The 19,454-nt window shown below is 34.6% G+C and overlaps 1 protein-coding gene across 2 annotated transcripts in view; it reads right to left on the bottom strand.

Moving 5' to 3' along the window:
• Window positions 1-3,617: 3,617 nt before the first annotated feature.
• The window catches only part of hpo (serine/threonine-protein kinase hippo), a 33,977-nt gene continuing 18,140 nt past the window's right edge, over window positions 3,618-19,454 (bottom strand). For both annotated transcript variants that reach the window (XM_085947694.1, XM_085947693.1), the window contains exons 2-9: window positions 19,019-19,280; window positions 16,825-17,052; window positions 15,588-15,906; window positions 14,918-15,039; window positions 12,256-12,445; window positions 10,525-10,798; window positions 8,268-8,403; window positions 3,618-4,003 (exon numbers count right to left, since the gene is read on the bottom strand). In XM_085947694.1, the coding sequence (XP_085803820.1) occupies window positions 3,845-4,003; window positions 8,268-8,403; window positions 10,525-10,798; window positions 12,256-12,445; window positions 14,918-15,039; window positions 15,588-15,906; window positions 16,825-17,052; window positions 19,019-19,280 (1,690 nt within the window). In that variant the 3' untranslated portion in view covers window positions 3,618-3,844. The remainder of the gene's footprint in view (window positions 4,004-8,267; window positions 8,404-10,524; window positions 10,799-12,255; window positions 12,446-14,917; window positions 15,040-15,587; window positions 15,907-16,824; window positions 17,053-19,018; window positions 19,281-19,454) is intronic.

Genomic DNA, 19,454 nt, shown 5'->3' with positions numbered 1-19,454 from the left:
TGAATTTTTCTCACATACATTTATAAAAAGACACATAATCCGTTAACTCTAAATACCTAAATTATCGACTATGTAACCAACTTTTGGCAGCAAAAGGTCACAATCAAAGATTTGAATGCCAAATATTTAAAACCTTACCTTATGTACCTGTTGAAATTGGCTTATCCATAATCTATCAAGGAAGGAAAATTAGGTTCACAGTTGTATTACAAAAAAAACGTATTTATTACAAATAAGGGGAAAATAACATACAAGCGATAATTGAATTAATTGTGGCATTTTATATTATGATAATTACAGTTAAATAATAATATGTAACATATTTGTTCAAATAATAATAGTTATTGTTGGCACTTTCACTAAAGGGCACACATCTTCAAACAGCAATTTAAATGAAACATAAAACCATTCATCATACACTTTTCTTATAGCATTCAATATCAGAATATACACTATCAGTTTTACTAAAATTAACGCAGTAAAAAAATATCTAAAATCTTTTAATAAATGCAGTTCATACTTCGTAATATTCTCTAATTAATTTGTTTACTCCCAGTTTTCAAAAATACTTTAGTTTTTACAATACAAACAATAGATTGTTTTCTTTTATGTGTACCCCTAATCGATGACAACTTACGACTAGCGGAAAAGTACGGTCTATAAAATATAACAAAAATAGAAATAATGATTTCACTTTTGAAGGAATAATAAACATGAGCTCTAAATTATGACACATGGAATATAAAAAAAATACAATATCACTCATTCATTATGTATATTGGGACTTGATATAACAGGTTTTTACATGGCCATAGACTCCATACTACACGTAAGGGATCGGCACCATTGTTCTCATGAAAGGCGCATTTGATCAAGATGTACATTTCTCGTTAAGAGTTCTTCCTAATGGTGATATTTTCAACTAATTCTTGGATTTAATATTCGACTAATAGTAAGGCAATTAAATTTTATAAATGACCTCAGGAAAATTCCAAAATTAGTGGATATCAGTGGCGAAGAGTGGAGGTAGGGCTGTTAAGATCCAATATAAATAGTGCACACTAAACTTTGTCAGTCATACGTAAGTATGTGTTTTCATTGAAATAAAAAACTATAAATTAAAGATGGTATCGGTTAGTTTTTAAAATTCAATTAAACCCTGCAAAATCAAGCCGTAATAGATCATAGTCAAAAAATATTCGTCTATCAACAAAACATCTAAAATTATGGCATTAAATCATACATAATTTTGGATATTTTATGGATAGAATATTATTTTTATTTAATATGGTTTGGTTAGGCAGGTCGTAACGAATTTTAAAAAACTAACCAGCAACATCTGTAATACTTATATTATAAATAAGTATGCTTGAAAGTGTGCACTATTTTGTCAGATGACCCATAGCACACCAAAACTATTATGGTTTGGTTTAGGCAGGGCTTAATTGATATTTAGAAACTAACAACCACCATCTGTAAATTGTAGCCTTAATTCAATAAAAACAAATACGTACAACTGACAAATTTAATGTGCACTACTTATGTCGGATCTTAAGAGCCTACCTCAACCCTTCGCCACTGGTGGATATTCAATACAGCAAATAACTTATTATGAAAGTGATTGAATGGTTATCTCGAGCTTCAGTTAAGGGTTCTTGGCCCACAATACCAAATAAATATTCTGATTGTGTTAGAAGAGTCATGGCCATATGCTAATGTTATTATCATGCCCGGGTAATAAATAAAATGCTCAGTGCCACACTATTCCTTCATGAAAATAATATCAATTAACATAAAACTAATTAATTGGCCATTGCTAAGCATACAAGAACTCAGTAGCCATATCGTTACATCATGGCTGCGAACGTCTTAGCGGTGATGTGCGGAACTACAGGTCTTAGCGCACTTTCAAGTATATATCTACGCCTCCGACCTCCTGAGTCCTTAACACTGCATACAGCGCTATAAAATCGCAGCCAAGACATGGTGGTTTTAAAATATGTAAAATGTGTACTGGGTAATCAACATAAATGATAAATTATTTTTTTTAACTTTAGCAGTGTGTTCTATTGATGGCAAAGCGATCACAAAAATAAAATTATTACTAAACTCCTCGTATGTATTAAACTAAATTATTATCACAACTAAAAACTCTTAAGGGTAAATCACCATATTTTTGTTACCGTATTCATATTCCTTTCTAGTTGGCATTCGCTATGAAATGTGAAACGGAACAGATTTTTTATTATGTCAAAATATACAGTTGACAGCCGGAAATAAAAACTTAAGATTGTGATCCTTATAGAAGATATAATTTATTTTATTGTATTACTTATATTATTTTATTTAAATATTGGGAAAGGCATCGTATTGCATAATAAGAGTGTGAATAACTCATCGACATTTTGTAGTCTGAGATCTTTGACTACGTAAATTGATATTGAAAAAAGTCTCGAGATTTATACATTAATAAGTTAGCATAATATAACTAATTATATCTAAATATCATATCAAAATAGAAATATACCAGTATTGTTAATCTGAGCACAATATTTTTGAAAATAACTATTATGTTTCCTATTCGTCTATGAAAATGGTTACGTAACATTGACTGAAAAATAATCTTTTTATAAAATTAAATACAAAGTAACATTCACACCAGTGAAAAATTATGATTTATATTAAATTTCTATTATTAATTTTGAAGTTATAAATATTATATACATTCAGGTTTGTAACAATTAAAAATTAATGCAATCTCTCATAATAAGATAAATACATATTATTATCTTATTTGTGATACGTTTTGTCTACAATTAAGGAACTTTATTTAACATTATTTACATCTATTTAAGTTCATTTGTATAGCATATCTACATTACAATTTATTATTATTATTGAATATAAAATTAAACAAACAATATTTGCACAGTACAAAAAATAATATGTAACCTCATAGGATGCATGGTTATGATTACATTATTTGCAATTGATCCTAAAAATTATGGTTCACTGTGTTCTATTGCAAATGAATTGTAAACAAGATTATCATAAGACAATAAAAATTCAAAAGAATGTAGACAGTTGAATAAATAACAATACAATGGGAGCTTTGGGGTCGTCCATAAATGATGTCATACATTTAATCGTTTACCCCGTCTACTACTTAACATTTTAAAATTCCCTCATCTTCAAAAAAATTATTATTTCAGTATAACGTTCTCAGACTAACTCTCGGAAAAAGTGAGATTATATTTTGTCGGTTTAGTGACATCACATTTTCTCGCCCTTCCCAACCAATTTTTCACGAATCATCACATTATAATATCAGACACATTTTGCTCCCTTAAGGCATGACGTCTAGGGCTGTCAAGAAAGTATTGATATGGCGACCCTAGTGACGTCATATATGGACAACCGCTTATAACATTTCAAAATAATTCTACTGCGAATCTTCAGTGACTATAATAATATATTCTCAAAAAATGTATAACTATATACATATAATAAGAATATCAATATTTAGTAGCCTATTGATTAAATCGATAAAAAATATTAAGCAACTATTGAATTCTTAGTCTTGCAATATATACATAAAGTTTTCAGATCCTTTTTTTCTAAGCGATTCATAGTAATGATCATGGAAAAATATCATGACATAGCGGTACGCCGAGGAAATAGTCACACACTGATGTGTATTTTAACGATAAACAGCATAATTAAACGTTCATTCAAACATTTTCAACTAGTACAAGAAATTATGCAATCATCTACATATGATATGTTTCGCTGGCCTCGTGTACTAACAATGAATTGATTCTCATTAATTAATTCAATTTGATTTCTAAAAATTCTGTTGTCTCTGCTTCTTTATATCCATGGCATCCATGATGGGTTGCCTTTTGGTTTGATACCTCCGACGCAGCTCATCGATTTCCCGTTCCATTTCAGAGTCTAAATTAGTCATTCTTTCTTGCAGTTCTTCGAATGTCAGGAACTTCAACTGAAATTTATAAACACAACATAAATTTAGGTATACATTACTTGAGACTTTACCACAGTTGGTTGATGTCATATTTGGTTTTTGTACATTCTTCATCATTCTTTCCTCGATGATTCGGTCAAGATTATGCCATTCGCAAAAGATACCGTAGTAAAATGTACTATTATGTAGGTGTATGAATGTTACAATAATTAGTCATTTTAAATTACCGATTTATTCGAAGCAAATTTCACACAACATTCAATGGATCAGTTCCACACTGCTACAACTAGGAATTAATAGTTTTGAGTAATGGCTGATCAAAGTTTGACTCACCTAAACTGACTTGTAGAAAAGGGACAAAAACATTGGCCCTACGAGGACAACTAGTAATTTTTTGAGTTGTAATTTTGTGGAACTGAAGAGGAGCGATATACGAATATAATGGCCAACATAACTCAAACCTTGACTGAAACTTGAAAACGTGTCTGTCATAAACGGCAAGCATTACAACACAATTTATAATTTCCCAACTAGTATATGAGGATAACTAAGTTGTCATAAAATTTTTCGAAAACTATTTATAAGCACAAATGTGTTATTATTTCAAGCAAAACTTTTTGATTTAACAATTTTGGTATGCCGCAAAATCTTAATAAAGTGTGTCCATAACTAGGAAAGATTGAAAAACACTGCCATAAATTAGACAGCCCTCATGGTCCAGTGCGAAAGCCACTGGGCTCTTACCCGGGGGTTCTGAGGTCGACCCGGTGAGGTCACAATATATTTATATGGTTTTCTCAAAGTCTGGGTGTTTATGAGAACGCTTCACTTCTACTACCGCTTTACTGTTTCACTATTCTACTGTCATTTGTATATTACATACAAAATATTTTAACGTTATTATTGTTATTATCAAATGTATAGTACAAATATTGCCACGATAAAGAAACTTGAATTTTTTATGGATGCATAGTATTGTTTTATTAATTACTACATAGGTACCTATAACTGCCTGTGAATGGATCGACAGTAAAATAGAGAAAACCAATACCAATCGCATACACCGTACACATAATAATTATAATAATGACATGTAAAAGGCTATTAAAAATAGGGGGTGGGGGGTTATATACAAAATAAATTATGTTTGTTAAGTTTTGTCATTTTGTTGGTCAACGGATGGTCGGCCCCAAGTGGATACATTGACGCCAGTAGATGTGATCATAGCAAAATTTGGGAAATGCCAAACTGCCAGCAAGTCCCATCTGCTGGCCTCCCCGCGACGACCTCCGGGCAATGCAGAGTAAGCTGTAGCTAACAGCAGGGGGCGAAGGGCGAGTGACCGGCACCATAAAACTGGCCTTCTGACTAAGGGAAGGAAATCCCAGACAAAAAAACCCGGTCGAGCCGACCCTCGTGGCTCAGGCCTCGGGACCGACTTCTTGACGAGCGTACTTACAGAGGCGCCGATATCCATAGCGATCATGAGTTACTCATTGGAAACATCCGAGGAAAACTCAGTCACCAGGCGAGGCCTCCAAAGAGCGAACGAATTGATGTTGAGAAGCTCCGACGCCGCAGAATTCGGATCGATTTTGAAACTGCTGTACAAGATAGTGTAGATCGTATCTACGAGCGGCACAAATCTGAATCCGACCTCATTGAGGCGGACTGGAGCCTCATAAAGAGTGCGATTGTGTCGTCGGCCTGCACCGTCCTTGGTACCAGAAGGAGTGAGCAGCCAAAGTGGATGTCTGACGAAACGTGGGTTGAAATTAGAAAACAAGCCAGGCTGAAAGCCCTGAGAGACAAGGAGACAGACCCCGACCGAACCGAGGACCGCCCGACTGACTACCAGACCCAAGACAGGGTAGTCAAACGATCCGTGCGGTTGGACAAGCGCAATTTAATGAACCGGCAAATTGAAGCGGTAGAGGAGGCAGCAAGCAGAAATGACACCAGGAAACTCTTCCGAATCACCCGTGAAGTCTGCGGCAGGCGACCACCGACTCCCGGATCCATCCGTGGCCCCAGTGGAGCAATAGAGTCTGACGCAGAATGCGTCAAGAAGATTTGGAAGAATCATTTCCGCGGAGTGCTGAACCGCCCACCCCCTTTGGGTCCCCCTGACATATCTGCGGAAGCTTTACTTTTGGACATTCCCTGACATTTCCGATTGCCCGCCCACGCACACCGAGATAAAATCGGCTGTGAAAAGGCTCAAGAACGGAAAGGCACCGGGAGGAGACGGGATTCATCCTGAATTCCACAAGTACAGCCAGAGCGCAATCCTGTACCCTATGTTTCATCTGATGACAAAGGTATGGGAAGAAGAGCGCTGTCCAAGGGACTGGGTGAACGGTGAAATCATCACACTTCATAAAAAAGGTGACCCTCTAAGCTGCGACAATTACCGAGGCATTACGCTACTTAGTGTTCCAGGAAAGATTTTGGCAAACATCCTCTTGATGAGAATAAGGGACCCAATGATGCACGTCCTCAGGAAAAACCAAGCCGGGTTTCTACCTGGTCGAGCGTGTGCAGACCAAATCCACAACCTTCGATGTCTTCTCCAGCAGAGCCATGAGCTGAACAGTCCGATGGCTTGCTGCTTTGTGGATTATGAGAATGCTTTCGACAGTTCGCACCGCCCTTCCCTCTGGATGATACTGGAAGTAGGGAATCCAATCCCGAGCCAAAATTCTGATCCCAGGATTTCGGGATTACAATTTGACAATCCCAGGATCCCGGGATTGGCATTTTTTCAATTGTTAATATAAAATTTTTATATTTACAAATAACATTGATAAAATCGGTCAAAAATAAATCTAGTATAATTTATACTATTTAAGACATTTATTGTTTACGTTCAATCTTGGAAATACACAAGTTTAAAGGAGTAAATAATATTGTAATATAAAGAATAATGTAAATTTAATAGGAGATTGCTGTTTCTAATAGTAAAGACTTAATGAATGGATTAGCGAGATTTAAAATAGTAAAGGAAATAATCATGGCGTACTTATGGCCTTTCCGCTTCATAAATCTAATTAGTCAGCCAAATAAGAAACTGCTGTAAAACGTATGATATCATGGTGGAATTACTTTGTTAAAAGTCCAAAGCATTGTTTTTTTCCAATCTTTCCATTTTTAATAATTTATGTGAAAAAATAAAATGATTCGGCAACCTACACATGGGTATAAATCAAACTTCATTCAAACTCAGTTTATTTCTAATGTAGTTATTTTTTATCAAAAGTATTTTTTCTGTTATATTTCGCTTTTATTTTATTTTCCATAAAAATTGATCAATCAATCAATCAATCAAGACAAAAATCAATCCCGAAATCCCGGGATTCATAGGTATCGAAAATAGCTCGGGATCCCTAACTGGGAGCATACGGGATCCCTCCCAAGATCATTGCCATAATCAAAAGCCTGCACGAGAATAGCGAATGCTGTGTCAGAATTGGAGACACTGTCACGGAATGGTTCGGGGTCACGACCGGAGTCAGACAGGGTTGTGTCCTTGCATCGTTTCTCTTCATCATTCTCTTTGACTTCATACTGCGGACGTCAATACCACCCGACCGAAGCATACCTGTTACCCCCACATGGTGAAGCTATTTCAAGTACCTGGGGGTACACATCACGGGAGATGGCATTTTGCAGAAAGAGCTCGCTATCCGAATGGAAATGGCTGGAGCAACATTCAACTCGATGCGGAATGTTTGGGACTCACGAATGTACTCGGTCAAAACCAAATGCCGCCTATTCGACGCTTGCATTCTGACGGTGCTGCTTTACGCTAGCGAATCACGGCACCTTACGAAGGCTCAGAGTAACCGTATACTGAGCTTCGAAAACAGATGTTTGCGACGAATACTGGGTGTGCGGTGGTATGACTTTAGGAGCAACGAGGAGATAAGAGAACGCACCAAGCAGCCTCTCATCATGCTGAAAGTGATGGCTCGGCCACGTGCTGCGGATGCCAGAAGAGAACTTCAACCTGGCCTGCCTGTTCTTCAAGCCAACCGGACCTCCTGGAAGGCCGCTAAATACAATCTACAGAGTGTATACGGCGGAGCTACGGGATGCTGGTTTGACCTAGAATGAAGCAAGAAGACTGGCGAGCGACAGGGATTCTTGGAGGCGCCGCGTGGTGTCCATATGCTCCAGTTAAGGGGCGAATATGGCTAAAGAAGAAGAGGTTTTATCATGAGACTTTCTCTAGTTATAGTCAAACTTTTTGGATTACTGTGCAAAACAATTTAGTACTTACAAATTCAAAATCAGTGGTATCCACAAAGTTTCTCTGGAATTTTGGCTGATTGTCGTGAAGGCAATTTGGCTTAGCCGGATGTGGCGGGACATGCGGCGACATGGGAATTACAGGTGGGACCACCTCCGCTTCTAATCTATAACATACGTACAATGCAATCAGAATAAACAATAGTTAAATAATTTCTACATATTAAATGTCAGGTAAAGGAGAGGAGGCACCATATACCTTGTCGATAGACCATGACCATTTTGCTTTTTCAACCCATAAATAATAACAAATGATAATATCATTGAATATTATATTATTCAAACCACCATCTATCTATCTAAAATGATTTAACTTTTTTTTAACTGAAGTATTAATACCTACTGATGGTATCGATTACATTTATAATATTAATATACATGAAGCAAAGTATTCCAGTACAATGTGGATGTGTTGTCGAGGGTTTAAATGTTGTGTTTCAAATAATTTGTCCAACAACCAAGGATTGAATACATTTTCAGTACCTAATATGTATGCATCTGTAAGTGTTTACTAATATTTAATTACTTCGACTTTTGAACAATTTTAAATTTCTATTCATACCTAAGGTTTTTCTAAGACCATTTCAGGACTAGTATAAAATAATTATGATACCTAATGAAAGTTGAAAGCTTTTTTGGTTTAAAAAATAATATACTCCCCAGCAGAATAATACAACTGATGCATTTTATCTTTCAATAATGTAATAGCTGATATAATTTAACTTCACTGCTTTACTCATCTGTAATTTAACGATCAGTTTACTTGTGTAGTGGATTTTAGACATTGACAATTAAAATGTCAGATGTACAAATGTTCAGTCGCAAATTATTGAAGTAACTCATGGAGATATAATTATTTAAAAAAAATGTTATCGGTTTGCTCAGCATGTTAATCTAGAGACAATTGTTCAGGGCAGAGGTGAACCTTTCTATTCATAAGGGGCCCGTAAACGAGCATCAAAAATTTCAGATTGCCGATACAATTGTCAAAAAAATGATGCAACTATTTGCCCAGCAGCAGCAACTATGCCCAGTTGCTGGGCAATGTATGACCCGTCACCAGTGTCGGCCAAGTGAGGCTGATATATTTTGTGCGTACACGTGACAACAACGGCCGGCAATGAAGTTTCTGCACTATATAAAAAATAATCACATACCTAAACAAATAATTCCGAAATGAAAGAAGGATTTGGATGGGGTCCTACTTTTAAACAAACGTGAAACAATAAGTAATATAAACCAGGAATTAGTTATTGATAATTATGTATTTAAAAACTTTAAAAGAATGTCAAATTTTGACGTTTAGTGAAATTTGACGTTTGTGCAGCTTTGTAGTTGGCCTTTTCATATTAGGATCGTTATAGTTTGGATTCGATGTTCCATAGCTCCGGACGTAAATAAACCACATTAATAAGCTCCAATACCCTGTCATTTGTCCATTTATTCATTGTACGTAGTTTGAATTGACGATTAGTATTAACACCATAATAATATTAATAACGACACGGTTAAAAATTATAACAATGTATTGTCAAATCGGCTGTCGCAAATGTTTTTATTGTTGCTAGGGGTGAGGTCAAACAGAGACGCACATATGGAGCAGAGCGAGAATGAAATAGATTTAACTAGCAATTGTTGCCGTATTTTCGATTTAGTTTGATATTCGATAAATCGAACAACCATGCTGCCAGAAAGCAAAGGAAATAGATGGAAAGTTTCGGCAACGTAGACTACTATTTTCGTATTTTGGGGAACTTTTAACAGCAACACAATTGCGGTCAAAAGTTGCTCGTTTACGAGCCCCTATAGGTACCAAAAAACAAAAAAATTATAATAATAGGTAGGCATGCCGAAGGATTTTTTTTTAATTATTGAGAATAGTATTTTTGGCTTTGATTGACCTTTAGATCGGGAAAGAGATCTTAACAAATTGGTGACGAAATTATGCATTATATTCTATTTCATATTAGTATCTATTTATTTTAACAGCTATGAGAATAAATACTTTGTACCTATAACGGGTAATATATTTACTAGACATGAAAACCATCTTTGCTTATGTGATTTTGGTGAAATTTTATGTACACTTCATTGAAATGTTTAAAGAAATCACAGAATCACTCGGAAAACTACACTCATATAACTTGAGGATGTCTATCTACTTATATATGTATGAGAGCGCTCATTAAACTTGGCACAGTCTTGAATATAACAATCAATCAATATACCTTTGCCTCTCTTCATTAATTTGATTATAGTTGACGGCGGGTGGCTGATGAGATTCTAGTGGATTGACGTCTCTGTGCGCCGGGTGATGCATCATCCCATGGTGGTTCAAGTTGTTTTTGTTGTCGGTGACGGCTTCCATCATGATATTGCTGTCAGTCTCCGTCACTGTGTTGTTTTGTATTGTGATGTGGTCCGGTTCTTTCTTGTCATAATGTTCCAGGAATAAGGGACGGTATTTGGGGCGCTGATAGTCACAAGTTCCGGTATCATGTCCTAACAAGAAAATTTTACGTCATTCTATGGATGCAAAAATTATTAAATTTATTGTGAGACTTAATAATAAATTGATAAAAATTAATATATAAAACTTCCTTCAGACCAATCAATTATATGGGATCGAGGCTAGAATGGAAACTAAAGCAAAGCAAAATGAACAGTCAAAACCCTCAGCAATCATATACAAAATGGATATATCAAATAACTGTGGTCAAATGGGGAAAACTAAAAAAAATTGAAACGCATATGTGGAAAGGATTGGGAAAACTATAATCCCACACATAGTGTTGCGTGAAAGACAAATAATAGGGTTCAGCACTGGTTGTGGAAATTATATGATGTACTCTCACTGGTGCTGCCAACTTTCATCGACTAAAATATGACAGATGATGTAAAAAAGAAGCCATTTGACTTAATTTCCCTTAAATTTTGTGAATTCTAAAAAAAAGTCATATTTTCTTTTAAATGTGTTCCACGTACAGTAACAGTAGTGCAAGTCTGTTTAGTGACTGTATAGATTTGAAAATTGTGATTATATTATGATACTACATGTTTTTTAAGCTTTAAATCGGTAAAGTGGTGTTTTCGCTTATGTGATGATGGAATAGCAAGTTTTATCTGACAACAAGAAATTTGCAATAACAGCAAGTCACTGTAGTCGCATGTAGAAGACTTCTAGTGACGTATCTGTCATGGCAACAATGCATGCTAGAGGCGTATTTAAATAATGTATCGGCTCTTCTTTTAGATGCGAGTCCTTTTCTTCTTCGCAATAAACCAAAAGTTTACTAATAATAATTCTAACATCACTCCTGATAGTTTTAGACATATCTTTATTATAAAAAAACTTCAAATTAAGTAAATTGACAAATCCGTACACCACGGAAGCGTAAAATGAAATGATAAATTTGGGGGCGTTCCTCATTTGAAAACGGAAGTGTGATTAGCTGCACTAGAGAGGATTGTTAGTTCATAGTTTAATACGTGGACAAGAAGTTCTTGTTCGACAGTAAGTACATGCATTTTTTCAAGGCTTCCAGTGTGATGATCGCATATCATCATCGCTCAAGTAAAAATGGTCTCATTTGAATGTACACAATATTCAATTCGATCACATAAGTAAAATCACCACATAAAAAATATCTATGATACCTTGGTGATTTCAATTTTTTATATTATGCCCTTTGTAGTAAAAAATTACCAACCTCTGGTCTATAACAAGAAAACAATTTTTTAATTCAAGTTTTAATGAAACTGAAATAATTGGCTTGTTTTTCTTTCCTTAAATACCCATCATTATTATTAATGGTGCCACAGCCTGATAAGGCCTCCAACATTAATTACTCTGACCATCACACCCTTATCCTGGAATATGTATATTTATAGAATTCCTTTTATAAATCAATATGATAAACAGATCCCGAACACTTGTAATGATCAGCTATATTGCATACTTTTCATGGTCTGTTCGTCAGAGTCACTATTGATGACCATGGTGCCGAGATCAGGTTGTCCATCGGGAAGGAGAGTTCCCCCACGCCCAGGAACGAGGGTGCCCGAGTCATCTCCCATACCGTTCCCTCCGCTCGCGTAACGCATTGTTCCGCTGTCAGAGATTCCCATTCCATTTTTACGGTCTTCTTCCTGCAAGTAACAAACACCACACTGATGATATTTGTAGCAAAGCATTAATTCAATTTGTCAGAATCATTAACCTTTCCGGACGTACATGTACGTCGGCGCGATTTTTCGCATGCAGGAGTATGGACGTACATGTACGTTTTCTAGTAGTATGGGTTTATTGGTGTGTCTATGCTTCAAGTATGAATTGCAACGCCATCTACGGACACTTGGGTGTATTTTTATACCATTTCAAAACAGATTTCAACTTTACAAACTGCAGAATTCTACTTTTTCGTATGTCACGTGACATCAATATGACGTCATACCTACCAGTTCGGACAAGTACATAAATCGCAAACAATCGATTTCCGCGCGCGCGATTTATCATACTTTTCATGCGATTTTTAGAAGTTTTACTGTGTTTTACGGTATTTTAATGCGTTTGGAAGTTTTTGTATTGTGTTTTAATACTTTTATTGCGATTTTTCGAAGTTTTTAACCGTATTCTATTGTGATTTGAAGTTTTTATATTGTGTTTTCTCATACTATTCCCGCGATTTTTAGAAGTTTTACTGTGTTTTACGATATTTTAATGCGATCTCAAGTTTTATATTGTGTTTTTATACTTTTCTCGCGATTTTTCGAAGTTTTTAACCGTATTCTATTGTGATTTGAAGTTTTTATATTGTGTTTTTATACTTTTCTCGCAATTTTTCGAAGTTTATAACCATATTTTATTGTGAATTGAAGTTTTTATATAGTTTTTTCTCATACTTTTTCCGCGATTTTTAGATGTTTTTCTGTGTTGACATTTGATATAGGGACTTAATGGTGCTTTTATTGCCGTCATTTATTTGTGTCGATCTATATTCCTAAAATGGATTTCCAAAGAGGCAAAGACATTGGCAAAATTTTGATGAACAGTGACAATGAAGAGGAGAACATCAAGAACATTGATGATATATCGATGGAATTTTATGAATCTTCTTCTTCTGATGACGAGGATCCAGACATCCAACCAAGTGCTAAATACAGGCGGGAAGAACCAAGGACCTGGAATAACTCAACCTTCACTCCAACACCTCACGATTTTGGTGATTTTCAGTCCGGTATAAAAGGGAATATAAATGTAGAAGGGGATTACCTTGAGCTGGACCTTTTTCAGCTCTTTTTTTACGGAAGATATTGTCAACACAATAGTTTCTGAAACAATTATTTATGCCACGGCTGCGTCCCAGAAATCATGTGCGATGTCGAAAATGAAAAAGTGGGTGAAGACGGCGGATTTTAATGAGCTTGGTTTTAAAAAAATCCGTAAAAATATACTAGACAAATAATGCCATTATCGAATCACCATTTTATTTTAAGTTTTATAATAGTGTTAAGTTATAAACAGTTATTGTGAAAAAAATGAATGTCTTGGTGTCAATCTATGGTTGGTTACACCTGGAATACGCAACCGGTTTTTTTACGATAAAACCTTTAAAACGTGAGTTTTTTTTTTTTTACTATTTTTAAAACATTTCTATCTTTATATTACATTGATTTGAATTTAAAAAAAAAATAATATTCATGCAAAAAAAACTCACTCCCCATAGCATGACCAGTACTAATAAAGGTACTCCCTGAAAGGTTAAGGGCGGACGTGCTCAGCGTGGGTCAAAATGGAGCTTTTTTCTATTTTCAAAGCATGATAAACGTTGTAGATAATCTATTTATATAATTTTGAAGCCTTATTATCCGTTATATTTATTTTAAACATTTGATGACGTAAAGTATTTTTATTACATAAAATAGTATTCTTTTAAACCTCTCGCTCTAATGTTTTAGAATATAGTCATATTTCAGTACATAAATGTGCAGAGGTGTTAAGATTTTTTACATTTATTAATTTTTAAACGCATTTATAAAACCATCAGTATAATTTATATCGACATTATTATAGTGAAATATTTACGATAAAATATTATATTAATAATCTCTGTGATCCCTCGTAAAATATCTCGTAATAAATTATACTGATGGTTTTAAAAATGCGTTTAAAAATTAATAAATGTAAAAAATCTTAACACCACTGCACATTTATGTACTGAAATATGACTATATTCTAAAACATTAGAGCGAGGGGTTTAAAAGAATACTATTTTATGTAATAAAAATACTTTATGCAGTCATCAAATGTTTAAAATAAATATAAAGGATAATAAGGCTTCAAAATTATATAAATAGAGTATCTACAACGTTTAAGGTATGTACAGGATCATGCTTTGAAAATAGAACAAAAGCTCCATTTTGACCTACGCTGAGCATGTCCCCCCTTAATCAGAGCGTTAATCAGAATCAGACTGTTTAAAATTTAGCACCAAATACATACATTATTATACATAGAAAGACACGGAATTTAACTTTTTTCAGATGGCCCTGTATTTTGAATTCTGTCTTAAATTTTTTACATTGAGGCAGTGTTTATAGGAGATAATGACTGATACTTACAGAGGCTCCGGCAAGACTCTGTTTCATATGCTGAATAGCATTGGCAGTGATGTACGCTTGATTTTCTCTTAATTCATTCACTTCTGCGATCATTTGTCCTAATATACCAGGCTGTGCATTTCCTAAAAACACAAATTAAAAACATGACAAAATCCAGTATAATATATTTGTTTAGTGATGCTTTTATACAAAATTGTAATGAGAAATATAATCTCTTGGCATAACTATTTTGGAATAAAATTTTAATCTATTTGAATATTTTAAACAACAATCATAGAATTTTAAGACCAACCAAGGGTCACCTCTCAAATACAGTATATTTTTGCATACAAATGACACATGAAACAATATAGTATGAGACATATCGATGATGTTATGTATCAAAGAGATAATTTTGACGCAAATAAAATATTCATAGTGTTCATATCATGAGTCAAAAAATAGGTAAGTACCAAGTCTAGAATTTTTGTTATTTTCTTTGATAAATCTGTTGTAAAACTACATTAATCTGAATTCCTCCTGTGAGTGTCCATATCCAGATCGTGGATCCAAGCATGTATTGAACACACAACATGTGAATTTTTCAAGAACTGAATTCGAACCTGCTACACTTTGTCACTGAACTACAGTGGGCGAATATATAATTACAAACATTAAGATAATTAATCACCTATAAACTCGTGATTCAAAAGATCGCCAGCAGTAGCTCTTTCACTTGGATTTTTAACGAGGCACAAACTGACAAAGTCAATGAACTCGGGCGACCACTGATCGGGCTCTCGGAAAGAGGGCGGGGGCTTGGAGGGAATCATAAAGATGGCCCGCATGGGATGAATGTCTCCATATGGCGGCTTCCCTTCCGCCATCTCCAGAGCTGTGATGCCCAGCGACCAGATGTCTGCCACGCAGTCATATCCGATCTCCAAGATCACTTCAGGAGCCATCCAGAATGGAGTACCGATCAGGGTATTACGTTTGGCCATTGTGTCCTGGAAGAAATGTGTTATACAGTACTGATTAGATATTGTTATTAACAGGTTGAGTGATTACAGTAAACTGGGTAACAATTATATTAGATAATACAATATTATTATAAAATTACAGATTAGCGACAAGTGTTGCCCTAAGTGCAAATAGTTACAACCGATTTTCAGCGCTATTGTTATCAATATTACTGGATAATCGAAAAAAAAAAATTGTTTTTTTATAGTCAAGGACCACCAACAGTTAACAGAGATCAAAAATTCATGTCTAACATACAGATCTCATAACATAATTATGTAAACTTAACTACTTAGTCATGGTAGTGGGCAATGCTAGTGGTTTAATTTTTTTTTTTAAATCCATGTCACTCTTAATGCATAAAGATTCTTTCACGAAGTCCCAAAAATGTTTGAGGAAATAGGAAAATTTTTCCTTTAGAATCAGCTGCCATATCAGCAGGCTTACAGGGCGTTTTACATGGGCGAAGTCACGCAAAGTGTTGAGCGGCACGCGCAACTCAAACGTATTCCTAACGTGATAATTTTGACCAATGATAATAACGGAAACGTGCTAAAGTGATAACTGTTAAGAATAGACCTGCAGAATGTGATGATATTTAATTTTTCAATAAAACAATGTATGAATGTATAAATAAAGGACAAATGTGGATTTTCAAAAGAAAATTAAATCATCAAAATAAAAGTCCCTGCACAATAAAGGGTGAGCAGTTCACATTTTTTTATTGCCCAAAGAAAATGTCCACTGAAAGATAATATATATCTAATATTGGGACCGTGCCTCAGAGCATTGAATTAAAATTGTAATAATTATTATTTTAGAACAGGCTACAATGCATTTTTATAAAAATAAAAGAGAAGAAGCTGCATTCTATAGATATAAAATTAATGGTATAAGCAACATACCGTAAGCTGTCCAGCTACACCGAAATCAGCAAGTTTTGCATGCCCTTCAGAATTGAGGAGAATGTTTCCAGCCTTGATATCCCGATGGATCTTCCTTCTCAGATGTAAATATTCTAATCCTTTAAGGGTGTCACACAACACTGTAGCAATCTCGCTCTCCGACAGAGTTTTCTTTCGTAACCTCATGATGTCAGACACGGATCCAGCCCCACAATATTCCATTACAATCTAGAAATAAACGGAATGGTTAAGAATCGAAGGCAAGTCAATAATAATGGATTGACGAGTGAATTCAAGAATACAGAGAGATTTACTGTTCTTGATATTAATTTGGAAAAATCGTAGTTCTAATCGGTGTGGTATGCCATAAAACCCAAACGCATTATTAGACTTTATTTCCCTGAGGATGATATTGTTTAGAATATTTAGATGATCAATAGAGAGCGGTAAATAGACAATGATAGTAAAAAAAAATGTTCTTACAACTACCAGACGAGCACAATACATGAATTTGACTGCATGATGCCAGCGTTCACACCACTTGAGCCATGAATGGACCTCGCCTCATTAGACAGCATTTTCCGATGGTGATCACACTGACATTTTACATATCTGGACTTTTTAAACTTGTTAATAACTTTAAGACCATAAGAGTTCATAAAATATAAATTTTGGTATGAGATATTTCCTTGAATCTCTGAGAAATGCCATGGAAAATGCAGAGAAATAGACAGTTTGAAGGCAAAAATTGAGTGATTTAATCGATATAGCTTATGACATAATTGTAAAAAAATCCAAGTATGCAGCTTTCATTCCCCATTTAAATAGTTTTATTATTACAATTAATTCTAAAGTTACAGAGAAAACAAACTGTTCAGCTTATTTTGCGCAATACTTCATTATTTATACAGACTAACAATAATAATTACCAAATTATTTAGTATGCTGTCAAATAATTCAACAAATTTTAAGTCCACTTGATATGGACCGCATAACATAAATTAAAATTCTGTCAATCGAAGCCAAGCTGTAAAACCAAGTTAAGGGATGTCCCACTTACAATAATTCAATATGACAGACACGTTCTTTCATAAAATTTAATAATCTTCTTTCGGCAGCATATCGATTACTGACGTCGGCAATGATTCTGAGCTTACCACCCATTATTACAAATTCCTTGGTGTCCCATATACTTCAGTGTTTTTCCCATGCTTTTTAAAGAAATATATCTAGGTTGGACATTAAGCTGCGTTCATTTTAATAGGATTACATCTTGAGATATCTAGTATTGGTGGTATACACAGAATCTTCTTAGGCAAAGATAATACAATGCCACTAAACACTAATCAAACGTTGGGGCCTAGTGTTTAATGTACAACGAGGGTTTGCATGAAAGTTATGTATTACGGTATGCGTGCACAACCGGTATTGTGCACCAAAAGCGCCATAAAAGACAGTAAAAAAATTCTAACAACTGTCATTGAGTATTTTGACAAAAATCAAATAAATACTGACTTTAATGTCATTTACTCGTTTCTGACAAAGAAAAATCATTTCTATTAGTATGTCATATTTTATTATTCATGACACATGAAGAAACCTTATGTGTCAACAGACACTATCTTAATAATATGCACAATTTCATTGCCATGTCAATAAAAAATATATGACTGATGAAGACATTATAGGTAAAGCAACCATTAAATTATTTAATGTTTAAATGAACTATTAATTTACGTTGTGCAGTTTCTTACTTTTACCACCGTATGTTATTTATATTATTTATTTTTACTGTTATTAATAGCGGAATGACAATAGAAATAACAAACGATTTTATTAACATTTTTTTAAAATTGATGATGTCCATCAGGACAAAACTGGTCTTGAATCTATATTCATATTTTGTGGAATAAGTAGGTACAAATAAACTCACAACGAAACATTTTAAAAAGTTTTTTGTTATTGTATGATACTCAAAAAAAAAAACTATCGGACAATCGAAATTTAAAATGACAACAATTTCCATACAGGGAGTGTTGCCTTCTTAATTAAAATTTTCATGTCTATTATTCCATAACATACGTTGTTATTTTGATTTAACCCAACGTTGATGATCTTTACATCTGGGCACCAGAGACCCGTATTCACTTCATCCAAATTTATAAAAAGTCAGCATCATAAAAATAGTAGGTACCCATAGATCAGTATTCTTGAAATAGCTTCCATAATATTTGACGACGTAGGGGCTGTCGCACTGCTGCATTATGGAAATCTCTTTGATGATCTCCTGGAGGTCGGTATCGACGGGCACCTGCTTGATGGCCAGCACCTGCCCCGACTCCTTGTGGAGGGCTTTGTACACGCTGCCATATGAACCCTCGCCCAGTTTGCAAATTATGTCAAACACCTCCTCCGGCTGCCGGGTCAAACTCTCTTCCGATAACTTCTTAAGCTCGCTGCAATTACAAAATAAGAATATACATTTAGTATACTCATTTTTATAAGATGCAACATAACATTGAAATGTTGTAAGTAATACCAATGTGTAAGATAATTAATTAATTGGCATTTATGTCACAGAATTCCAATATAAAACAAAGTTTCTTTTTAATTCTATGATATTTGAGTTA

Source organism: Rhyacophila brunnea, unplaced genomic scaffold, assembly GCF_057557595.1.
Source record: "Rhyacophila brunnea isolate RB1 unplaced genomic scaffold, BYU_Rbru_1.0 scaffold_2, whole genome shotgun sequence".
Lineage (NCBI taxonomy): Eukaryota > Metazoa > Arthropoda > Insecta > Trichoptera > Rhyacophilidae > Rhyacophila > Rhyacophila brunnea.
Note: the sequence above shows the minus strand (reverse complement) of the source record. Positions and strands in the feature narration are given on the sequence as shown.